This window comes from Cataglyphis hispanica, chromosome 5 (assembly GCF_021464435.1).
Source record: "Cataglyphis hispanica isolate Lineage 1 chromosome 5, ULB_Chis1_1.0, whole genome shotgun sequence".
NCBI lineage: Eukaryota > Metazoa > Arthropoda > Insecta > Hymenoptera > Formicidae > Cataglyphis > Cataglyphis hispanica.
Window position 1 is genome coordinate 5,614,377 of NC_065958.1, and position 27,317 is coordinate 5,641,693.

At 33.9% G+C, this 27,317-nt stretch overlaps 2 protein-coding genes across 2 annotated transcripts in view; one reads left to right on the forward strand and one right to left on the reverse strand.

Annotated features, from left to right (window-relative positions):
- LOC126849474 (uncharacterized) overlaps positions 1–27,317 on the forward strand; it is a 162,073-nt gene that overhangs the window by 111,861 nt on the left and 22,895 nt on the right. The gene's annotated exons all lie outside the window — the stretch shown is intronic.
- LOC126849461 (uncharacterized) lies at positions 2,339–23,680 on the reverse strand. The gene is made up of 10 exons (XM_050591301.1): positions 23,342–23,680; positions 22,122–22,503; positions 13,672–13,733; positions 7,829–8,028; positions 6,502–6,785; positions 5,393–5,839; positions 4,871–5,074; positions 4,353–4,603; positions 4,152–4,273; positions 2,339–3,628 (listed from the first exon to the last, which is right to left on the reverse strand). Exons 2-10 carry the CDS (start codon positions 22,209–22,211, stop codon positions 2,535–2,537), a joined length of 2,754 nt encoding a protein of 917 aa, XP_050447258.1. The 5' UTR covers positions 22,212–22,503; positions 23,342–23,680; the 3' UTR covers positions 2,339–2,534.

Sequence of the window (27,317 nt, forward strand, 5' to 3'; positions counted from 1 at the left end):
TATCTTTAAAGATTAGGCATGTATATGTATGTACCTATTATTCTTTTTATTAAAATGTTTTCAATGTTTACTAATTTAAGATTGAAAATATATATGTATATCGTGTTCTTTTTAAGAAGCGCTCGTTCCTTTTTTTAATAACATTACTGAATTTATACGAAATTTTTATTGAATTTTTACTTTTATTTGAATATTTTATTATTTACAAAGTATTTTTCACTTTTAAAATATTTATGATGCATATATGCACATGCATGTCCCTCTATTATTTGGAGGTTTATTCGTTCTTTGCATCTGTAACATTACGGATTTTTAAAACGATTAAGGCCATCTCGTTAAACGTACTATGAAAGACCTTCGTCAGCCGAAGATAATTAAAAAGGTAATGAGTAAGCGGATACTTGTTCGTAGCGAAAAGGAAAACGGTTTCGCCTTAAACATGGTTTGACAGCCGACCGATAAAATAATGACGCAGATGAAAAATCAATCTTCTCCGAAAGATAGAATTCTTCGATATTGAAGGAAACTAAAACCATTAACTCAAGAATTTAATAACGCAAATAATAATAGAAATGCAACAAATTGCAAATGTAAAATTAAACTTTTAATCTGATACAATGCATGGTATATTTTATTTTTTATTTATTATACTAAAATCACATTTTAAAATTATTATTACACGTTTTTAGATAGAGTGTGAGAATAAAAAAAAACTGTACATTATTTAAAATAATTATCTTAAATATTTTTTCCGGATATATCAGGAGAAACGAATATCTCTGTGTTTCTGAAAATATGATAATTTAATATCTTAAGAAAATGCGAAGAATATGCTTACGCCTTACTGCTTAAGCCTTCATGTAGCGTCTACATGATGATTATTAGACAACTTGTCGCAAAGTTAATACTTGCTATGTTATAAGAACTTAGTACTTTTCTGAAATATATAGGAGATTAAGATGTGAGTGGAATCTTCGTACAAAGCTTTTCCATAATGAGAAACTTCGTTCCCCACTTTTCCCGCGAGATCCGCATTTTCTTATTTCTTTTTTAGCAACTTTTTCTCGCGGATTATGTCCTGCATGCCGACCGCGAGGATTAAAAACTAGCAGACAACTTATATCGAACATGTATCAATATTCTGATATTCCGGCAAATATTTATGTAGAATTTATTAACAATTTTGTTAATAAAATATATTTAATTACTTATTTAATTGTAAAAAACAATTTAATGTTTTTGAAAGCGGATAGATAAAATGGTAAAATATTAAAATTAATTTACTACAAGAAGCAGAAAAATATTAATATGATATTAATTTGTAAAATAAAAGAGGGATGAAGAATATATTAATATAAATAAAAAAATATCAATAAAAATGTGAAGGCAAAAAAAAACTTTGAGTAAATATTCACAATATTCTGCAAATATAATCGATGTTGTTTTCAACAATATATTAATTTTTTGAGAAACACGGAAGAGTAAATAGGTAAAAAGAATTTTTGTGACTTTTTGGATTATCCGAACGTATTTAACTATCGTATATATAGGAAAATAATCAAGGAAAAAATGCAACATCAACATAGCACCTGTATATTTTGCAAGTATTCACAGAGATCTGGTCATTTATTTCCCCTGTTATGTTCGTATAGGAAAATATTTGTTTCTCCATGTGATCTAACGGAACAACTTGATTTCTTTTGCTTTACATGAAAAATATTTTTCAAATCCCAGTTCTTCTACATAGTATCGGAGAAAAAAAATAAAAGCATTGCTTATCATGAATGAGGAAAACCTTGCATCTTTCGCATACTTGATTTTTCTACCGCATAGACAGAGTATTCTACTTGTTTTTAGGACCTGGTTTATCATCATCACATTATATACAGATTTATTGCATTAAAGGAGAATGTGAATTTTACATACATAAGATATTGCAAAATTATAATTACACAAATTTCACTTATATTTTTAAATTAATTCTAAATTTCATTCTAGAATAGCTTTTTTGGAAAAATAATTTTTTTTTATTACCTCCGTTAAAATCTTTTATAAATAATATTTTGGAAATATTAAATAATATGCAAAAAAAATTGTGTAAGTAAAATTTCTTAGAAATTAAATAAAGAATTAGAACTTTATTTGCACCTACTAAGGTTAATTCGTGAATTTATAGTAATTGCTTAAAAATCTATTTTCAATTACTAAAAAAAAAAATTAAATGGTTTTCATCTATAATTTTATTTATCTAACATTTTGTAATATACAAGTATGTGTGATAGTGCAATAATGCAACATTTTTTATTTTATAAAAAATATTTAAATATGAACAACAACATATGCGTTATAATTGTCTTTTTATTTTTTTTTTGTTGTTTTGTTTATTAATTACATGTTAATGGTTATTAATTATAGCACGAACTAATATATTAAATGTATTAACGATTTACGTGGCACAAAAAAGTTTGAAAATTATATTATCGCATATGATCACATAACAGCAGAAAGATTACGAGATCACGCAATATAAATTATTAAATAAGTCTGTCGTTGGGATCGGGATCGGGATTTTCGGAGTAATTTTCTATAATTCTAACTGAATCCTTCGTAGAACCTAAACTTTTATTCTTCCTTCGTGGCGGCGTAGGAATTTGTGAATCCTCGGCTACATCTTCTAAATTTTGAAACATTCTGCTAGGCTTCTCGGGCGCTTCTCCAATAAACTTTGCGCTATCTTTGCTATTAATCTGAATATCTTCAAAAAATTCAGAGGTGGATCCCCTTAGCTGTGGGATAACAACAGACGACTTGATATCAAGATTTTTCGCTTCAGATTCTTCATTATTTTTCAGATCGACGTCCATCATAACTTTCTCTTCCCAGGGGCAGAAGGACTCTTTTCTTTTCTTCGGTGTCGACATTGAGTCTCCGAGGATTTGTTCCAAGGATACGGACGACTGATCCGATGTTTTATGCTCAGATGTTTTATCGACTAGAACGTCATCGTTAACTGGACTATGTTGATCTGGCATATCTCTGTTGACTGCATTGTGTCTGTCTACGGGTATTATTTTTGGCTCGAGAAGCTTCTCCGTAGAATCTACTTGTTTAGAATCTCCATTTGTATTTTCTCGCTTCGCAATTTCATCAGGTTGATCTTCCTTCTCTAACATGTCCGAAAGCGCCGCCTCCAGCTCGGTGAGGCTCGGCGTCATCGAGCTGAGATTGCTTTCGTTTGCCGCCTCGTCATTTAGAACTTTTAACAAGTTCGAATGATCGTTGTCGAGGATCTGAGCCTTGATCTTCGGTTCCGGACTCGGCGGCGGCGTTTTCATCCGCTGCTCCCTCTTCAATTCGTTCGTCGTATCCTTGGTTTGCTTCTCATCGAAGAAGTCGATGATTTCTTCGTCGACCCCCTCCAGCATCTCCCGCGGCAGCGATTCCTCCGATATCGTTCTGATTAGCTTGTTCGTTACGTCGGAATGTGCACGCAGCTCTTTCGACTCGTACGGATCGTCGTAGGGCTCGCTCTCGTTCGACAGACTACGGCCAAAGATCAGTCTCGATTGGCCGGATCGATCGGATTCCCGGATGACGGTGCCGTTTCTGCAGGACCCTCCGATCGTATCTGCCAAATGGAACGTCCGCGGTTTAACTAGTCACGTACGCGAATAGTTGGGTACCTTCTACCACTCCGGACGATTATCCCAGACCGACCGAGATAGAATCCAAGAGCGGATAAGTACGTGGGTAAGGGAAGGTGCGCGCGCGATTGCGGTCGGACATATATTCGGTTTATATAACCGACGATTTCTTGTAAATAGGGGGAAGAATTTCACTCATCGTCACATTTTTCACAGATCAAGATTCAGCCGTTCTTTATTTTTATGGAACTTTTAAACGGAGGAGATTGCGATAGGATTTTGTAAAGTTAAAATGATCAAAATTATATATTTATAAACTAAAAAAAAATGAAATTTAATTTAGCTATTTTATGACAAAGATTTAGAAAAAATGTTAAATTATAAATTATAAATTATAAATTATCTCTGGAAACTATAATACGGAGAATAGACTTTTATAATAGATTAGATTTTTTAATATATATGTTGCAGCTCAATTTTCGCTATATTATAATTGTTGATATTTACCTAAAGCCGAGCGATGACGTTCTTCGTTCAAAAAGAATGGCTCCCTGCGAACTGGCGACATCGCTAACTCGCAAGTCGGTGATACGCGACAGATTTCCGACATTTTAGGAGGCTCGAAATATCTTAATAATTTGAAATAAATATATCACATTAAATTATGTTCAACCAATCTCGCACACAATTGTATGTTAATCTCAATACCTATCTCGATCGGTGAGCCAATCATCGGAAAATTTTGATTCTCTATCGGAATCAAACGGTGATGGTGCCTTGCCGAAAGATTCCGGCTTCTGTAACGACGGAGTCATATCTTGCCGGACGCACGAGATTTCGAACTCATTGTCAGTCAATTCGGCCTCCTTGGTCTCGGAATTTTGCGAATAGTCCACGACATCTATACCCTTCGAAAATCTTTCCTCCGCTGTTTTGTCGTTATATATTTGTGGCGAATACTGGAATTTGAATTCAAGATATTAATGCAAACTTTGGATAGTAATATTTGAATTAATTATTGAAGAAAGAGAGCGTGAGTTAACTTTTACAAAATATTATCTAATCAAAACGAAGATGTTTTATGACAAAAATAAATTCGTCAGATATCATATAGTTCAAATCACAGAATGAAAATACGTTTTCTCATACGATTTGGTGTTAAAAACAGTGCTAACAGGCGCGTCAGCTTAATATCGATTTCGACGCAGCTCACTTTATAAACCTACCTCGGCGGAGAGACGCCGATTCGGGTCGCAATTACTGATGTCGCTGAGGTCCCAATCCTCCAATTTACTCGGATCGTACTTCATGAATCCACCGTCAGTGACCTCGTTTTCGCTGGAGCCCAGCTTCCCCAGTACCTGATATGCCGACAGGTGCTCGATGCTCCCACGTCGCGGGATATAATCCTCGAGGCGTACGCTGGTTTTCTACAATCGAAATTAATATGTAATCATGGCTTTAATTATTTTTAAACGCTGACGTAGCATGCGCATATAATTAAAAAGTGTGAGGAGAACAAATTAAAAAATATTTAGAAATTTTTAGCATGATATTTTTCTGACATTTTAAGTTCCATATTTTGTAGAAATTTATTTTCTTGCACTCTTTCTATGACAACTGATTTTCAAAGAAACTCTAAGAGAATCGTCTATACGTTTCTTCACTCGAATATCTCGACATTTTAGAACTCCTGCGTTTTCATCAATGAAATAAAATGACGGAGAATTATTATTATACTGAATTACCTCGGAGAAAGGCGACAGGAAAGATTCGACCGGAAGCGAGCCGGTGCTGCTTCTGACGGGTCTCCTCGACTTCATTTTCTCCCCCGTGCCTCTCTCGTCCTTCGCCGTACTTTTCGCAGGATGCCTAGACACGTCCAACTCATCGTAATTCGGCAAGCTAACGGTGCTGTAGTTCTTCGTCCTTGTATTTGCTTCCGGTCTGTCGTCGTCCCTCGAGAAATTCCTGATCCGCTGCTCGAGCTCCTTCGACTTCCGTCTGTCCTGGCGATTAGGGGTGGTCGAAGAGTCCTTGATCGTCTGACTCCCGGCGAATCGCTCGTATTCCTCGTTCTCGAGAACTTTCCGGTGATGGTAGCCCGACTCCGAACTCCTCGAAGTTTTCTTGTCGGCGGTCGTCCTCCTGCCGGAAACAACCTCGCTGGATATTATCTTTCCGGTGCCGTTAACCTATCGAGAGAAGTCATTATTTTCATTATCGAAATTTTGAATAAAATGAAAAATTGGAAATTGATATATATTTTTAACAGTACATACTAATATATATTTTTATGTATAGATTGGATGCAAATCATGAATTAATCTATTAATAATTTTCAGTACAAATTAAGTTTACTTCTGTGACCGTATGTATAATGTATTTCTTTTAATTTTCTACTTAAAAATAAGTAGATAAAATATACTTTAGATGATGTAAATATAATGTTTATTTATATATTTTTTAATCTTTGAAGCTGTATTTATATAGTTTGTTTTTTTTATTTTTAATGTGATGAATATCTACAAAATTATATTATATTAACGTCATCTCTTTTTATAAATATGCTACATTTCTTCCTCATCAAATTACTTGATAATTTAAACGTGATGGTTTTTAATAATATATTATACGCAATGGCGTTTATTCGATGAAAATGAACGGGCAAGTTTCATTAAAGAAATAAAAATCGTTTCATATAATTAACGTCATGCAACTTGGCTTTGCAAAAAAAAGTTGTAGAGATATTATTTATTAAAGTAATTAAAAGCAAAGATAAGACAGTATGTTTTTATAAGCCGTATGCATTTTTCAAAGGCTTGAAAATGTTTAATTGCGATGAGCGATTACTCACCTTATGCTCGTAGATCTCCTTCATCCTTCGTCCTTCGTGTGTTGGATCTTCCGGACAGATCTTTCCCGTTCTCCGTGTCTCGATGTCACCATCTTCGCGGTCATCGCCGTTCGTTTTTGGCAAACTGACCGACAAATATAACGGTTCCTCGCTCGTACCATCGCGTCTCAAATTGTTGGTTACACTCTGAGGAATCTCGTCCGGTTTCGCCGGTAAGGGTCTGCCCCTGTTTATCTTTTTTCGTCTCGGTGGTGGCACAGGAATGACGTCCTTCAGATTGGAACCTATAGTAGCGACGGCAAACATATTTATCCGGGAATAAACGGGCGGCGTACACACATACGCGGTCACCAATACAGCGACGCTTGTTAGCATGCAGATTGAACGACTTTAACGACTTTAATAATGTCTAACAAAATCGGTGCGCCGTTACTTGCGCCATCGTCGCAGCATTAACGCGACTCGTTAAAGATCTATGTAGAGTGCAGCGATAAATTATACGGGCTTATAATATGCTTGGACAAGAGATGGAGGGAAAAGAGGGCAGACGGTTAAATTTGCGAGAACCAGGCTTGCTTGCTCGTGGCAATACGCCCCGGGTTACGGCTTCATAAGCTGCGCTAGTTGAAATTGCGTTCCCCATGCAAGACGATAGAAAGGTAGCCGCGAATATATTCGGCATGGACGACTAGCGGATTTATGCGCGACATCGCGAAATTATTTTCTACATTCAATTTCATCGCGCGTGTGTATTTCATTATTTTTGTAAACGAAATGTATTGGAACTTTTTCTTGGACGAATTAAATTATTTAATTATTAGTGGTATTAAAAAAAAACATACATTTTTTTTTTGATAGAATTACATTAATTTACATGTTTCTAAATCTGTTTTATTTTTCTCATAATTGTTTCTATAGTCATATCAGATTTGAAAAGCAATTCCTAAAATTTTACAATTTTTGTTTGCTTTTAAAAAAAAATTAATTTATCCAAAAAAAAGTTGAAACAATATTATCAAAATTTTAACATAATCCTTAACAGTTTTTAATTAATACATTAGATGTATTTTATTATAAACTTTCAGCTAACAGCTAGAATTCGAAAACAAAATGGTGTGTGTCGGTTTTGATATCTTTTAACCATTATCTTCGAGTAAAATCATTTATTAAATATATTATAGAAAATTATAGAAAATTTAATCGAATACTTTTCATTCTTAATAGACTTTACATTCCACTGCAATTACATTTCGCGTCACGCGTCTTCGGTTTGTATCCTAAAGATCCACAACGGCTGTTACAATCTGACGATAAATTATGAGCTTACAGCTGGACGTAGGTGTGGTAGCGGGATACAGACTAGTGTCGGCTGTTGAATTCGTAAGAGGCGAGCTCGCTCTCGGCGGGCTAGGCACTTCTAGATTAACGTCCACCCAGTCGCTGGGATGAAAGGGCCTATCCACGGAGTCTATGCGTCCCCTTGCGAGCACATCCCTCGGTGGCGAGCCAGCGTATCCTATTTCGGAGCTAAGCAGAAAAAATTAAGTGAGAATCGCTACTTTCCCCCTCTGATATGCACTATCAGTGATGCGCTATCATACGAATATAAATATACAACACCGTCACGATATCGAATTCGATACGTGTAATCGATCACCGTGCGATTAGGTGGAAATCCATTACGATACGCATGTGGTGATTTCTCTGGCCACTTTCACTTTCTTTTAGCGATTAATACATGAGTAATTAAAAAGAATCAGAGATAGTTTATGTTTAAAAAACGAGCGCAACTGCAATTTTACTTCTGGGAATAAAAATATCAAAATGAATTGTTTCCAAGCTGCGATTGATTTAATTATGGAGAAATTTTAGAAAAATTACATTTGAAAGATGCAAGTGAATAGGTAATTATAGATGACATAGATATGACATGAGTAGATAACTTTGCGGGAAAATTTTAATTTCTAGCAATTTTTCAAGCACAATTTTTCTTGTGCTTGTATAGGTATGTGTGTGTGTGTGTGTGTGTGTATATTATATTAAAACGAAATTCAAGCAAAAAGTCATATTCTGTTGTTTAGATGATTAATTTAAGCAGAGAATTTTGAAGAGAGAGAAAAACGTCACGAGATGAATCTGCATGAAGAATGTGATGAATGCAAAAATCTGGAAGCATTCGGCTGTTAATTCTGTGCCAGTTTCGGAATCATTCACATGTCCATCAAAAACTATGGCTCGATGCACCGAAATAATCTGGAATCGTTGCGATGTAGCGTACCTTATATACGGTTTATCGCAAATGCATTCCGTGTTTCTTCGCGTCCCCTGAGCTATAACTCTTTCGAGACACGAAACATTACTGGAATTTCTCTCATGCAGTCTCCGCCTCGTGCACGAGAGTGCCTTTCAACTTTGTACAGAGTATCCCCGCGTGCACGTGAACGATTTGGAAATATCCTCAAAGAAGGAAATTCCATTGGTCTCGCCGGAGCATCTTTTATCGGTGATTTATATTGAACTAACATTTAATATGAAGTAACATCACAAAATATCTAGTTCTACTAAGATAATTTAAGGATGAATATCACACACACGCACACACTACATCTTTTTTCAATTATTATTAAACTAGAAATAATAATAAATTAATTATATTTTTTTCTAACATACAATTACTAAAAATTTGAAAAAAATTAATTAAAACAATGTTAAACTTAAAGAAAGAAAAATTCAAGTTTTTTATTACCATCGTAATATTAATAAAATGCTGTGAGTAAACAATAAATCGATATTCTATATTTTAAGGATATCAATATGTGATTCGATCTATACCAACGACGCTGTAATAGCTTATGACATGTTTATTTGCTATGTTAACGCACGTACATATAAACATCGTACGGCACCGTAATTTATGCCACGGTGTGCGCGAATAATTTACGCGAAATCCTCATTTTCATTGTTCTTGTGGGCTCAAGTGAATTAAAATTCACGTTGTCAAAATAATTCGTGCCACGGGCATATTATTAACATATCTTTGTTTTGTGCGAGCTCTGTCAGAATAGATTTATATAAAATCTACATAATTTCAATGCTATGTACGTGATTATTAATACGCGTTTCAATTAGCCATTTTTCACATTTAATTTGTATAACGTCAAAAGATTCATTTATTGATGCGATTTATTGACAACACGTTGATACAACGTTTCGCAATTTCTTGCCAATAATTATCGAAGTGATCAACGGTGAAAAGCTATTATATGATAAACACGCAGCTCTTCGTCCCTTAATTTCACCTCTGTTCGACTCTAATGCGAAAATAAACAGTACTAGCTGCGTCGTTAATTACAATTTGATGATAAACACTGGTTCAGCGTCAGGCAGTTTAACAGTGCCCTGTGAAGAATATCTTGTCAGTTACAAAATTACTACACATTGTTAATTTTACAACATGTGCTCGTTTCATTCATTATACGGGATGTGTTAATTGTTAAATTTTATCAGAATGAGCCTTCGCTGACGCAGGTAGAAACATACACACACGCATCGACAATTAACATAACATTATTTTACATTACGCCATAAGCTTGAAAAATCTTTTCCAACTAAATCTTATTATATCTCTAAATTTTTTATGCAATTAAACAATGATTTATCTTGTGAATAAAAATATTTATCTCAATAGAGAAAAAAAATATTGATATATCTATACTATCACACACTGTAAAATATTAATTGAGATCAACTTTTTTGTTATTAAATTTTTTTTTTAATTATATCACAAAATAGAAGTGATATAGCTTAAAATATGTTAGCTGTATCACGGCTTAAAATACTTCGAAAATAGAACTTGGGACAAGCACGCGTTTAAATCTGTAAAGAATCTACAAGATATTTACAAGCTACATATCTTCACAAGTGCAAATACTCACGTACTATGATACGATATCGTAAGTCATCGTAATATGATACGATAGAGGAATGCTTGTGCAACTGTACGATATGTTTGATGACAATAAATTAAAGATATTAATTCGCTGTGTGCGAGGGAGCGAGCCAATCACCTGATCGTTACTACCGCAGTAAAGTTATCGATCGGTTTAATCGTTCTCTCAACGAGACAAAAAATCTAATTGAAGTGGCTGCGCATTTACCGCATGCAGTTGTAAAAAAAAGAAGGAGGAGGATGTAAGAGAAAGTAGAGTTCTTTGAACAGGTATAATTAAGCAATAGTATTCTATAGTTCTCGCCAGATATGTATATAACGTGTTATAAACCGCTTACCTCGCACGTTTTCATCCAGATTCCTAGAAAGATTACTGAGATTAATGCATGCTATTTATTATCAGGGGATTCGAAGAGTGTTATCGTACACTCTCTACGAAGATTACCGAGAAGATATGTCTGAGAAGTAGAACATCGTAAATCCAAAAACTCATTTTTTTTTTAGAAACAGCGAATATAAGTCTAAATTTGCTTTTCGCATAAATTAAATATATCTATCTTCCACATAAAGTAATTAAATACATAAGATAAGCACATATTTTTAATTGAAAAATTTTTGGTGTATTTATTTAAACAGATTTTATTGTTGGAGTTTTAATGATTTCTTTTATTTTCACGATATTTTTATCGCAAATAAAATTTCAATTTTCTTACTTTATTCTGCAGCTTATAAAATTAATTTTTCTAATTACATACATCACACAAAATAATGTGGGATTCACTCTTTCTACTTTCTTATTAAATTTTCTTAGATATACACGATAATTTTTTTATACTTTCGCACCTGAGAACTCCGATTCAGACGTTCTACTGACCTTAAAAAGAAATGGTAGAACGAAGCGTAGGATGAGAGCGAACTAAAGCCACCGACCCACGCTCGATCATCGTTTTGTGGATTCACTGTCACGCGGCCTAAAAGCTGTCTGAATATGGGATAAACCTGTCACGCGGCGTAGATCCTTTTCCACGATAACGAGAGAACTAGGGGACCAGCATCCTGCCCGCAATGCGTCGCGCATTTTACATATAACGTCACATAATGCTCGAATTCCAAAAATATTCGCTATCGAAATTTATAGTTCTCTCACAATCTCGGCACATCACAATAATTTCAAATTTAATTTAACCGAATATCGCATTATCAATAATTCTCCCTAAAATACAAAATAATACAAATATTCGTAATAATTATATTAAATTCATAATAATAGATGTCACACAGGCTTTTTTCTATTTTAATTATTTTTGAAACATAAGTTTCAAAAGTACTAAATAAAAAGAAATAAAAATTATAAAAAGAACAGTTATCGTTTCTCAATAAAAAAAAAAAAATTGTATGGAATGAAATCTTTTTTGTGATATCTAACATATATATATATATATACAAAAAGAAATTAATCGAAATTATTTATCAAGTTATCTATGATACTAATATTTATTTTTTTTTAATGCAAATTAATATAGAAAAAAAATTATCTTACAAGAAAACTTATTAAGTGGCACTTAATTATCTCCTAAGATTGATAAATTGATTATAAAACTTGTAAGTGCCGTATCAATAATTTAATTTCCAAAAGTGGCAAAGCAGAAATGAAATTGCGTTATCGCGTGCGAACCGTTCGCCATTCGCTGACACGAGAATGTGACCATTTAAGGTCGAGCCCGCCACCTCGCTACTTCTCGATTCATTGTCAAGTTAGGTTCACCTTCGATGATGACGCTTACGCGTTCGATCGTTTAGATTTCACTAGAAAGATGTTGCCATCGCACCAGGAAATTGCGTTTTTTCCTCTTTATGTGTGATATATCATGCTTTATTGCGCAATCGACAGAAGATCATAATCATGATACTATCTATAATACGTATCGATGTACTATTTATTTTAATTACATGATATCTATCTATTATCTACTTGACAAATTCTAATATTTTGTCATTTATTATCATAGAAGAAATGTTTGTTTTATAAAATGCGCGATGATATTTAGATCTATCAATAAAAAGAAGAAAGCGATAAATATAAAAAATAGTATTAAATATTTCAAATAAATAAAAAAAATAGTTGCAGATGCTATTTCTCTTATTGGATTATAAATGATTAATATAAAATAATTTATTGTATGAGATTCTAATCAGTTAAGATAATTATTTGTTTTATATGGGCCGTAAAATATTTATAAAATATTTTACGAATTTCTCTTTATTCTATTTATTTCTCTCTAATGTGATTACTTGTTCATTAAATTGATTACCTATTAAATTCCTTGTTTAGTTGAAATTAATAGATACGTGTCTTTTCATATTTTATTAAATTAAAATAATATTTGAAATTATATATATAAAGTGCATCTCTTCAAATATTATTCCAATAAAAATTTTCAACATTTTGCTTAAACTATTATTTTAATTAATAATTTTAATTATTGCATATTAAACAAATATTTTATATTTTTATTATTTTCACAATTTATATTTTCATTTTATGGAAAATAAAAATTTTTGAATGCGTAATATTTTTTAATCCGTAACTATACATTTAAATATATAGTTCTATTTTTATTATACACACATACAATAAAATCACTCTGAATTTATGCAAATGTGCCCATCACTGAATAATAGCATAGCTTTTATTGTACATTTCAAGATAGACGGAAAGTGGACATGTGTAACGTGATTACTTGTCCATTAAACTAATAAGCCATTAAGTTTATTGTTCAGTTAAAATTAGCAGATCTCCTTTCACAAATTCTTTTGTAATATATGCTCTGCGTGTAAGTGGCATTTATGACAACACATGTACGATGACATTAATCACATTAACGGTACAACACAATTTTTCACACGGGTCACGAAGGGGCAGCTACCGTCACTTTCTATCAGCTCATGTCAGTTATACCTCTGGAATTAATAAGGTCGCATGAATTATATTCCCCTAACCAACCTTCTAAATGATTATCTCCGGCCCACGTTCTCGTGCAATTAACAGCAGCAACGATGATGCGCGCTCTTGGCAATAACCGTGAGCGAAATTACAGCGAGACGTGACTTAAAAGCGCCGGTAAGATCCTGTTATTTGTAGCCGATGGTGCTTGCGTACGACTCGTAATCGCGAAATGCAAGCGCGAATAAGACTTGAAGAGGAAAAAAGAAACGCGTACCTCGTAACTCTTTGCGTAGCACCTCCTAAAACCGAGCCTTCCTCCTTTAAACTTGGATAAATCTGCAACAGAAGTAAACATGAATGTTATATTCGCCGTTCTACATCTCCATGAAAGTTTAGATGAAGAATAAAGAAAGCTATTTTTATTGATATACGAATGGATATATATTCGCATAAGTAACACATAAAACACTCACATGAAAAAAAAAAAAAAATAGAAATATCATATTAAAAAAGTGTACTCTTTAAAAATATAGTTTATATATAAAAAGAGAGAAAGCGAAAATGATTTAAGAAAGTTATAACGTCTGATGAATGAATTGTGATATCTGAAAAGAAATTTAACGATGCGTTATATTTCTATAAAAAATTAAAAACGCACTTTCTCTCACTATCTCAACTATTTGAACAAGTAATATCTTGACGATAAACATTCTATCCAAAATAGAATAGAAATATTATTTTTAATCAATTATTTAATATTGTTTTATATGATTACTTATTTTATTATAAAACAAATTATAATTTATAGTAATAATAAATTATAGTTTGATAACAACCTGGTAACATGAAATAGTTATACAAGATCAAGCTTACGCAAGGTTTACTCGGTGCCTCGATAGGCATGCCTTAAAGCATTCCGTCGAGGATTAATAAGTTATTAACAACATAATTACTTCGATGGGCCCTTACGTCGGGAGAATGCGAGGACAAGTCTCTAGGCAGGCGTAGACGCAAGGTGGATGGATGAGGGATCGATCGCATAGAGAACCGATTAAGCTAATTCGCATTACTTGGCTCATCGGCTCGTTTATTCGGCCGAAAACCATAGATGCAAGAGTTTGCACCCCATTGATTTGCTATCGCAAATTCATTTTTCTTTTTTTTTTTTTTTTTTTCACTCGCAGATTATTAATCATCCGTAAATGTGTTCAATGGATAAAATAATTACGTTGATTTTTCAACGTAATTATTTTAATTTATTCCTTTCAATTATTTTAATTTATTCCTTTCAATTATTTCAATTAATTCCTTTCAATTTATTATTTATTAAATAAAATTCTTGTCAAAATTCTTTAAGTCAAATGCATTTTTTTCTTACAAATATTAGATTGTCATGCTTAGAAAAGTGTAAGTTAAAAAATTTTATTAATTGTTTTTCGCGCAGAAAAAAATTAACTAAAAAAATGACATTTTTGTTAAAATACTACGAAAAATGGAATTTGGAATGAAGTGACCCTTACTTCTTTCAGAAATTTCACATAAGCGCAAGTATTTCAACGATGTTCGGATTATAACTTGAAAATTGCGATCTAAATTGAACGTAATTAGTATTCAATTAGCGTTCTCTCTGTATACAATTAGTGCCAGTTTGCTATAGATAACTCTACTCTTATTAATCTCTCGCTAGGATTAAGAGTTGTTAATAAAATTAGAAGCATGTCCGTTAATATCCAAAGTAGGATAAATTTGGATTCTAAAGTATATGCAAAGGTTCAAGTAATTTGTAAAAAAAAATATCACTAATAATATTTTCAAATCAATTCGTTATCTTGATTACATTATCGTCCAATTTTTGAAATAATCGGAGAAGAAACGATCAATAAACTTAACGGAAATACTGCTGCTTGGTCCCTGACACTCTTGTTGAAGAATTGCACAATCGACGAGCATCCTGTGCGAATTGCGTTGCATAATAGTCTTTGTATCCTCGCGGGAAACACGAAAACACGATGGCGTGCAAAAGGTGCGAGTAAGCACCGGCGAACTCGATACCGCTTCGTCGTCTTTACGATCGGCCTTCGACTGCGAGATATCCCAGGTGATTCGTTCATGACGTGTCCGGCATTCTCAGCACAATGAACAATTATTCCTATACGAATCAATAGTATGCCGTGTATCTAAATGTATACGCAAAATTTGTTTTCAAAATTTTATTTAGAAAAATCTCGTATATCTTATATGTGAGGTTTTTCTAAATAAAAGATTATATGTATATAGGATTTTTTTTAATAAAATTTTAGATTTGTATATAGATGTTTTAGAATTAAAAATTTTAAATTAAAATATGAATTTAAGACATCGATAAAAAATTTTTTTTACAGATATGCTTGCAACATCAAAGAGAGAAATACTCTATATATAATTTTGAAACATTCTATCTAGAAATAAAACATCGGAATAATTTATTCCACTTTTTGTACTAAATTAATATTTGATTTTTTTTTTTAATAATCATGGGGCTATAAAAGAAGTAGGATAAATTATTCCGATGCATGATAGAATAACGATACTATTTCGAGCGCTTCATTTGTTCGATTTGACTATATCAAGGGAAAAAAAAAAAGAAACGAACAAAACATCGATCGAAATTGGTACATAACGTTATATGAAGGTCGCTCGCGTCACACCACAATGATTTCGGCAATTAGAACGTGCCGGACGACCACAAATGCAATTTTACGCCAATTTTGCCCACATTCGAGAATACGAGCAGATATCATTTCCTTTTTTTATTTTACAAAAAAAGTGAAAGTCCATCATTTATATTTAAAATATCTCTTTGCGATGAGTATACCACAGGAACTTTAATTTCCTTAGTTTTCGAATATCCAACACAAATAATTTAAATTTTGTTGTATATACTCTATATAAGTTATTAGCCCTTGAAACTCTCAGCAAATTGGAACAAGTTAAAACTCGGTCTGTAATAGGCGAGGGCCGATATGCGATACAACTTCAGCGTAATACAGATACGTTGTAGCTGACGCGGCAAATAATAGGGCGTTAACGAGATTAGCGGTATGAGAGGAGCGTCCCCTCGCATCGATCTCACGTGCACGGTGAGACGGTGTGATGTTACCTTCCGTTATATACATACATGCATGCATACATACATACATACATACATACATACATACATACATACATACATACATACATACATACATACATACATACATACATACATACATACATACATACATACATACATACATACATACATACATACATATATATATACATATATGTGTGTGTGTGTGTGTGTGTGTGTATGTGTATATATGTATATGCGAGTGCTGTGCGGTATGAACAGCCCTTTGGAAATCGTACATGTGTCGCGCTCGCGAAACGTTCCTACGGACGCGGTTTACATTGCAAATTCGTTGGGAAACTTCTCGCAAGCGACACGTTGTCGGTGCAAGTCTTTCTCTCTCTCTCTCTCTCTCTCTCTCTCTCTTGTGGTGTACAAAAGTTATTTTACCGATTAAATTACGTCCCGAAGCTCGCTGCCACTGTCCAGTAGCATTGTTTCGGTGGTGTTGCTTGCGAGACACATTCGGCGAGTCTCCCAGGACTATCGTACGACCACTGCTTGCAAAAGTATGCATTGTTAATACACCGATGATACAGCGCAGATATCGTTTGTTTGCAAGGAAACACGGTTGGAGAATCCGAAAGTTATCTTTATCGAGAAATCAGAATCGCTATTCTCCGTTCAGGGTGTTTATTTTCGGAAAAAAAAAGGAAAAACCTGGAATTTTTAGGAATTTCTTTTTATTTAGAAAAATCAGAGAATTTTCATGGAATTTGTTTGCGACTCAAGAAATTTCTTTAAAAAATCCTTTCTTTGATAATTTTGCTTTTATATTCTAAACAGTTGGCAAATCAAATAAATTATACATACTGCAAACATACTTTAAAATATACAATATTATAAATATGTATCTATCTTTGTTTATATACATTCCATATCATAACAAAATATTAAATATGTAGTACATATTTTTTATTATAATTCTTGGTGATGAAAATTTTATATACATGTGAAAAGTATTTATGAAAATTATTCAGTTTTTTTCAGTACATTTACAAATCTAGCATTTGAAATTTAAGAGGATCTGTATTTTTTCTTTGTACGAATGAAAAATATTAAAAAATGCATATAATAAAAAACTTATTTCAGAAAATTGCACCAAAAAATTTTTTAAATATATTCTTTACCTGGAATTTTGAACAAAGATACTTGGAAAATCAAGGAAATTTTTGTACAAGATTTGAATAGACATTCTGCTGTGTGTTCTAGATTTTACCGCGTCATTGCTAAATAAACATCCTTCGTGAACTACTAAATCTCTCATCAATATTTGCTATATATGCAGAATATAATGCCTTTTGCGTAATTTCGATGAGAAGAACTGAATTTCGCACGAATATGCGAAAAGGTGCAAATTTCCCCAGTGAAATAAAACAAGTTTCGTATGCCACAGTCGAGATTTACAGTTTGCAAAAGCATTTTACATATAGCAGCTGCGAATATTAATGCGATAAGAAGTTGTGAGACCTAGCATGAAATCCGCGCAAATTGCGACAACTGTTATTATCAAAGTTTTACATATCTCCGTGACAGTGAGCAATTTTCTGAGTTTCTGCACAAATATCTAATGTAACTTTCACTATCTATTAATAATATACGCTAGTGTAGGTCGATCGGCCAACGTCTCTACCTCCGTGAAGCTGCGACTGCATCGGTGAAGCGATTGTTTCTCTCGCAGAGAGATAACTTAATCAGATGCAGACAATTAAGAAATTTAAAAAATTGACTTACGTAATTAACAAATTAATCATACAATGAAAACTTTTAAAACAATGTAAAATCATAAACCCAGAATTTAATTTGTATTTTTTTTTTTTTTTTAAGATGTAGTCAAAAACTTGATTTTTGAAACTGACTTGTATAATATATTATATAATTGCCTGCTTTACTGCGCACGTAATGTAAAACAATCATCATTATCGATCATTATAAAGTCGAAAATGTTTAAACATCTAATTAAAAGTAAAAATCTTATTGGCATTGACTAATCACATAAATTTACTGTTTTAAATTTGACTAATTTTTTTACTTATATTTTTTCAAAAATTAATTACGAGTTAATTAAAAAATGTATACAAGTATTTGTACACACATACTTTTTTATTGAAATTTATATAAAAAGAGATTTATAGAGATTTCATTGCCAACTTTTAATTACACAACATCTCGCAGAAAGTTATAAAAATCTCGTTAGGATTTATGTACAAGGTTTTTTGTGCTGTCGAGCGCTTTAATTACTTGTATATATCGTTGAAAAGTATAACGTTCTTTTCCGGAAGGGGCTCTACTTACTCTGATCTAATGGTTATTTTTATCGACGTTAACTTATTGATATGCAAATATCACTTATTTTACTAACGTAAAAAAAAAGAAACTGTGTCACCAGTGGCATCGTCATAAAGACGGCGGTTCTATTATACGTGTGTTATGCTTTACGTAATCTTTATTCCCCTGCTAGATCGGTATATACTGTAGATACTGCGATGCTTCAATATCACAACAGCGAACGTATCACGTGAACGTAATTGTGTTGATACCGTTCTCTTATACGAGCTCTTGCACATGTAGCATACATAGGTATAGGTGTGTACGAGCATGCGTCGCACTAAGGACATTATATTTTCCATTTCGACGAGCTCATGCATAACATTGATATTAATAATATCTCATTAACAATTCAATTCAGGATGCAGAGATTTCTTCGTTACAATGTATTTGTCAAATTTGACGCGTCTAATTGCAAAAAACCATGAGAAATTAAAATTGTGAAATTATTTTTATTTATGCAAAGCAATAAATTTAAAAAATTTAGATTGTCCAAAAATATAAATCACTATAAATTTTATGGATACTAAAAGAAGTCGTTTATAAAAATGTAGAACAGTTTTCTCATATCTTAAAGAATTATCGAAAAGACTAAGCTCTTCAAAAAATTATTAGATATGAAAAATTGTCTTTATACTTTAGCTTTACTTTATATTACATTTATATATAAATTTTAGAATAACTTTTTTCGTTCAATACTAAGGATAAACTTTAGAATATAGCGTAAGATTTTTTTTCTCTTATTTTAGCATTCAAGATTATTCACTGTTCTCCGGAAGTACTTATACATGTATATGAATCTGCAAAATATATTTATTTTTTTAGCCGTTATGACAGTAAAGTAGAAATGTCGAGTGTGATAAGGTGACAAGGACGGGAATTACGATTGGACCGATCCCTCCATTCTGAAACAGTCAACAATCGTATTTCCACAGTAATCTTAACTCGCCCTCGATAAAGATAACAAAGATTGAAAAGCAGCCGACGAAACAACGCCTTATTACGGTATTATATGTATTTTTCGGATGAATTGATGCTGTCGAAGCTTTTACGCTTAGAAAATTGCAGAAAGAGATTTAAAAAATTCCTTTTTGCATTATATCGTATTCAATCCCGATTTATAGGTCCCGGTGAAGATTCGTGTATGCGCTGCAGGAACAACGCGATTGTGCAAATACAGATATATCAGTACGGATTTTAGGTATGGCGAAGGTACACACGACGCGAGTTCGGAATATCGTGGAATGTGTAACCCGCGACGAGGAATACAGGATAAACCCACGTCACTATAAGAGAACAATTTAATCGAGTCTAAAAATACTTCGATGATCCGTGATTTGAGTCCGGTGGTGCAAACAATGCAATTGTTTGTTAATCGACGGTGGCGTGCGTGACGATACCGTGTGGGCGAAGATAAGACGTTAGAAAGAATATATATATATATATTAGTGAAAGTGTGTAAGCGCAATTATTAAATGCACTGACAATAATGCATATATATATATATATATATATATATATATATATATATATATATATATATACACATGACAACTATAAAAAATAATATTTATTAAATGTTATTATATTATTAAAATTTAATATCTTTAATAATTTAAAATATTTCATAATTTTTAAATATAAAAACTTTTAAATATAAAAATAAAAATAATTTCAATTTTATTTATCGACAATTGCTTTTTATGCTAAAAGTAAAAAATCCATGCCGCAGAAATATTTGCGCGGAAAGAGGACGAGAGCATTCGCACTAATATAATACTTGCATTTACATTACAAGCATTTTTCCCGTTCCCACTTTGCCGCGAAGGCCGTGGTAATTTTCTAGCGAATCATTTTTCCGATATTAGAATAAAGTGAAAACTCTACAGGAAGCGGAATCTAGGGACGGCCTCGCGATACTCTCGGTTTTTCTTCCTGTGCCATTTCTTGCACAAGAAATCCTTGATACGCGTCACGTTTTCTCGTTTAACGCCAAACTTATCGCACCGTATCTAATTGTCTGTACGCTATTCGCGACTTATTTGCATCTCTCTTTCTCTGTCGAATACGATCAATCGATGGCCATCTGTACTATGCTAAACGAATTGCTTTTTAACGCATAGAATATATTGCTGTTTGCCCTTGAACGAGAAGGAAAACATTGTCGAAAGAAATACTGAAGTAAATATACATTAGATATGCGATAGAAATTAAATATTAAAACGCGCGAAATTTATATGAATTCTTTTAATAATATATATATATATAAATTATTATTCAAAATAGAATATATTAAGTTTTATTATAATAATTATATTTTGTTCTACGCTAATCAGCAAACTTTCGAATCATCTTTCGAAGGTTGTATGAAAGATAAACATCTTTCCTCTCTTGGATCAACATTTCGTTAAGGAAGTTTACGTGTATTAAGTTTCTTTTGTGTAATTTAGCGTATCCATGCCCCGTCAGGTAAAAGCAGGGAATCAGCGTCATTATAGTAGTCGCATCCGCATATCTGGGATTTCAAATTAACCTGACACGCACAGCTGATACGCATTCGTAGATTCATGCAATCCGTGCATACGTGTGAGCGCGTGCATACATTATATAATAACGACACATCTGCGTATTCGTTTCAAATGCATGTGAAAACCAACGTTCTCCGCCCGTACGTTTCTTTTTATGTTTTCATACGCGGTCTCTCATCGCTTGTACAGAGAAACGACTGACGAGCGTAATGATCGTGCAAAATTATATGGCAAACAGATGTTTCTTGTAACGCGCCATAAATCCGACATCATCACCTAGTTATACAAGAGAGTCGTTGAATTAGATCCTACAAAATATCATACTAAAAGCTAAAAGATTTTCGAGCTTTATTTCAATAATATGTATGCTTTAGTTTCGTTTGGTTTAAAAAATAAATCTCAAGTTTTCAAGGATTATTTATGCGTATAAAATATATATGCATATTATATAAATATTACATAAGAAGCGCATATATATATATATATATATATATATATATATATATTTTACATACAAAATCTGCAATTAATAAAATAATAAAAGTTGAAGCGAATGATTTAAACTGAAAGAAATATCCATCAAGTTTTATCGGTGATATTTACGTAGATAACGTTTACAACTCTATGAAACTGTTAGCAATCACATTGTGGGTCATAAACATGCGGTCAATCGCTGGCAAACGCTTGAGCAAGAAGTAAAATGCGTTTCGTACATACCCGATGAGCGCAACGTAAGAAAACCCGATCCAACGGGGACTTGGAATCTTGGGCCTTGGAGGTCTTCTCTTTGCACCATGCATGTCCCATTTTTCTTTTTTTCTTCTAGTCTCTTCGCCGATCCTTTTCTAGTCAGGTCGCTCGTATGGCGACCAGTGGTTCCTCCTTTACCGATAAGTCCGAATAATGTAGGCCATATTCAAACCCGTTCTTCGTGACCTGCCGCAACCAGGGTATCCTCTACGATCGCTCCTCGCTCGGATTCTCGAATGTAAAAGGGAGATCGGGACCTATACGGCGCCCGGCACTGAGAGGCAAAAAAGAAGATACTCAGACGTACACAACTCGTCTTGCCGATGAATGACTCTCTTCTTGCTGTGCTCTGAAAGACGAGGAAATATTCCCTTGACATTCTGATCTTCGTTCGTTTCGTAACATAGGCATAGTGCCATTTAATACCTATTATATGTGCGCGCATTTAAACTTCTCACTATTAGTTCTTGTTTGGGAATTTCAATTTAAAGACAACAATGAGAACACTTTATTTTCATACTTTTAAGAAAGTATAACATTTAGATATAATCTTTTTTTAATTTTTTTTAGAATTAAAGTTGATGAAATTAAATGTAAAGATATTTTCTTATATGGTAAGAAATGTACTGTATGTATTGTTATTGAATCGAGCTCTTGATTTTTAAAATCAAAAATATGAATGGGACACTCGCGACTGCACTTTCCATGAATGGACGTACGTCGACTAACATATATCGTATCAGCATTGAAGTATTGCACACGGTCACAGAGACCGCCTTCCTACGATGCGTCATGTGCGCTTAAAACTCGCTTACGCACTCGCCTTCGAATATGTCGCGCGTTAAGAATGCGCACGAAAATCACGAAAAAAAAAAGAAAGAGAGAAGCAAACGGTTCATTGCGCTTTCTAAACTGCAGCCAAATGGCGCGTGAAGTGGCCGCATCTGTTTCAACAATCACGACCGCGTGCGATCGTTGCCAAAGGTACAAAAAACGCGAGAATATTGACAGACACGAAAACACTCATATGTCGTATAAGCGCGTCACTTCCCAAACAAGATCAAATAGTCTAAAGGACGACTATACATGATGTCTGAAAAATTGATACTTTTTTAGAAGCATTCTTCTCACGACGCCTTTTAAAAGCATTCGTGTCCCTTGTACAAGTTCTATGCGCGTCAACGTACCTCCTCTTTTCGAAAGCAAGTTTCCGTGATTATTCAAGCACGCGTCTCTCTCGGAGGAACCAATCTCGCCAGTCGATGACTATGACGGATCACCTAACACGAACACGTCCGATGTTAATAATGACGGAGCACTCGCCGCGAAACGGCGAACGCGCGGCGGCCGCGATTGCGGCTGCGGACACGCGGTTGGAGAACAACTGGCTGGTACCGGTCGGTCGGACTCGCGGCACTGTGTTAGCACACACCGTGGAGCACACACTCTGGAGCACACGTCGTGCCGCGAAGCAGCACCGAACAGCGAGCAACGAGGCGCCACAGCCTCGGCTTTCAAACCGCAGCCTCCGCTCTCGAGATGGGCCTCTCTCGGCGCGAGAGGAGATCGGCGGCTCTTCTTCCACCTCCTCCACACCTTACCTTCATCCTTGGCGTTCTTCGTTTCGTGGTGAGAACGCGGTCTCTTCCTCCTCCTCTTTCTGTCTCACTCTCTCTTTTTTTTTTTCTCTCTTTTACAGCTCCGTCTCTTTTATCTCTCGCTCTCTGCGCGAGTAGTTATCTACCTACCAGGAGAATTTCTGACCTCCAATTTCTCGCGGGTACTATTTCCCGCGCTCAGGTGTACTCGGAATTCCACGGCTTTCTTTTCCTTCCTCCGTCTCGTGATACTCTCGACAATTGACATTTCTTTCTCTACCATCTTGTTTTTTGTCTCGCTCCGGGACATTGTTTTCCTTTCTGTTCCGTTCGCGTTTTGTCTCTCAGGAGCATTGCATTCACGAGATGCATTCGCGAGAAACTTTACACTTAAGTTCATGTATTTGGAATTACCCGCTTTTTTGCTGCATGTGATTTTATATACATGCACGTGTTAATCAATCGTACGAATAACTCGAGAATTTGAGAATCTATTGCATGTTATTCGATAGATTGTTTTAATCAGTAAGAATCATAAAAGCGAGGAAAGTTATCGAGTTTTGCATAAAATTTATGAAAGTAACTTTATAGAAAAAATAACTTTATTGAATTTATTAATGAAAAGAACAACATACAAAAATTATTAAATATGTTTTTTATGCTTATGAGCATTTTATAGCGCGGAAAACACATATTACATGTGACTGCTTGTATACTTGCTTGCACGAGTGGTGCATATATGGTTGCATTCGTACAGGTGCTTCTAATTATACACATATATTCATATTCAATTTGCATTACTAAATTTTTATAGAAAATGTATTATTTAATAGCAAAAAGAATTTAAACACAAACTTTTTGTAAAAAAAATATATACAAAAATTGTATATTTTTTATCAACGACACATATTTATTTAAACTTATGTACATTATTAAGTTGCATCGTAATATGTATCATTCTTAAAATAGTTTTATTAAAAAAAATACTTATAAATAAGAAGTTTATTAATACAAACATTTTAGACATTTTCTATATATATATATATATATATATATATATATATATATATAATATAAGATGTTTAAAAGTGATATATTCTATATCTTTATATATTTCATATCTAAATTTCTCAGCCACGTATCATTACAATGTAAAAGTGAAAAGTCTTAAATATTTCAAATATTTGTCATACATTTTACAGCCAATTTGAAAGACAATCAAAGACAATCATGTTCAAGTATAAAAGCAGCTCTCTCTTCCTCCAGGTGATTAACGTGTCACCGGCAACCATTAATGCATAGTAATTCTAGTTATTAGATATGTAAAATCCATTTAATTATTAATCGTTCATTTTCTTGGAAATCCTTATCACTAAGAAAGTGAACTGCTATCCTATTCTCGAAAATTGAGGACCTTATTTACTTTTTCGTAATCTTCCCCAAGCTATAAAAGCGTTCGTGCGGCCTAAAAAGGGGTCAGTCTATCTTTAAGGTTCGTGCATTGTGCGTTTCGTGATCGTGAGATTGGAGAGGCAGTATTTCGATCAAGCTCGTACAACCGCGACAAATTGATCATGACGAACTGTTTACTGGTGATATTACTTCTGGCAATGGCCCTGAGTGTATTCGGCGTAGATTTCACTCGTTTCCAGACGAAAAACAAAGCTGCCCAGGAAGAAACACGGGTGAGATGGCATCAACCGGTCTGCATAATGGCCGAAAAGGACGTATCGTTGTGTTCCTCACTAAGAAAACTTCAAACAGAATACGAACATTCGAGTGCGAAGGAGCTTGTTGACGAGGATGAGTCCGGTCAAACGAAACCAATTAACGTTGAAATAGGCGAAACCTCGAAAGGGAACGAGCAGGAGGGGATTGTTAGCGATGTCGAGACATCGTCCTCCGACGTTGTCGGCACGTTGCCGCTAGAATCCTCGGACTTGGTAATCGACGACGAATTGGTGGACCCTGGCAGAACGTCGAAATTGCGCTCGAAAACACCCGAGTTGGACAATGTACGGCAACGACGATCCGCCGGGCAGGACAGACACTTGACCGGGTCGATTCCTGAACATACAAAGACTAGACTGATACACGTTACGAGGGTCCTGGAGTCGCCGATTACCGCCAATCTGGTGGCGCGAGGATGTTTGCCCGACATCGGGCTGCCCCTGTGCGCGGGCTATCATGCGAGTCTTACATCAAAGATCGTTAAGCCTGCGACAGAAGAAGACGAGTTAATTCTTAGCGAATCGCACGAGACACGAGAACCGACGATCGCGACGTCAGACAAATCTACGGATTCCCGGCAAGATTTTATCTTCCTGCGGAAATCGTATCCGTCCGTCGCTAAACATGGGTTACCTCGAGTAAAGGATGAGCTTCTTGATAAGGTTCGCGAGTTCGAGATTAAACCAGTTTCCGTAATTACCGATACATTGTGCAAAATCAGTAGTTTGAAAATAATTTCGGAAAAATGGCAATTTTTCAGCACATTATTAAATAATCTTAGCGTGAAAGATGTTCTTCGAAGGACCTTTATAGATCTCTTGTTATCAGAGAGTTTTAATCTGTCTGATAAAGCTTTGAAGGAACAAGACAAGACCCAATCTGAGAGGACGGAGAACGAAAATTTCACACAATCGGAAAAAGGATATCTAAAGCCTTTTACAAATTTAGAGCCGGAAAACCCTTGCGATCAAGCAAATAAATATAATATCATCAATTTTCTGTACGATTCGATGGAGAAAAATGTGGAAATGATTGCTAAAGTAAAAGCTTGCTTTCGATATCTACTCGATTTTCATACGAAGCTAAAAGAAACGACGAAAATTGAACAAGAACAATTGATCAAATTTAACGTCGATCGAGAAATCAATACGACAGCGCCCGCGTTGAAAAATGATCTTATTAAATCTGAGAATAGCGTAACATTAGTTCAAACAAAAGTGTCTGAAAAAATATCAGCGAAGAATCGTGAGACAGAAGATCGCATTTCCAATAAATCAAAATTATCAGATATAATCAAAAGGAAGAAGGAAGAAAAACCAAAAATTGTAATCGATTATACAAATGCGAATATGTCGGACAATATCTTTGTTATTCCACTCGATGAACTCACATAGTTTGCGCTCCTTATTACCACGCATAATTAAAATATTTTTTATAATATATGTAAAAATTATATCAATAATTTAATAATTATATATTAATAATTTCATAATTATATTAATAATATTTTTGTAAGTAATTATCATATTATAGTAATTTTTTTATTATTTAGCATATTATATTTTATTACTTTATATTTCCATTACTTCGCGAAGTTAGTTACAACCAAACGGATGATAAATGTACATTAGATAGCAAAAGGTCAAGGTTCATTTTTAATTGAAATCGCTTTTGCAATTTTGCTAGGTCTGTTTACATTAATGTATTTTTTTCAAAGATGAAAAGTTAGACTTCAAGGAAATAATTTAATCATAAACGTAGCAATATACAGCGCTGAACATACAGAAATTCTTCTGAAGTCAGAAGTTCATAAGTTCGAATGATTCAACCAGCT

Coding starts and splice junctions, on each gene's coding strand:
- LOC126849461 (XM_050591301.1), bottom strand. CDS start 22,211: ATGGGACATGCATGGTGCAAAGAGAAGACCTCCAAGGCCCAAGATTCC. Junction 5,840..6,501: donor AGGAGATCTACGAGCATAAG/GTGAGTAATCGC, acceptor TTCTCTCGATAG/GTTAACGGCACCGGAAAGAT. Junction 4,604..4,870: donor ATCGGCGTCTCTCCGCCGAG/GTAGGTTTATAA, acceptor TTCAAATTCCAG/TATTCGCCACAAATATATAA.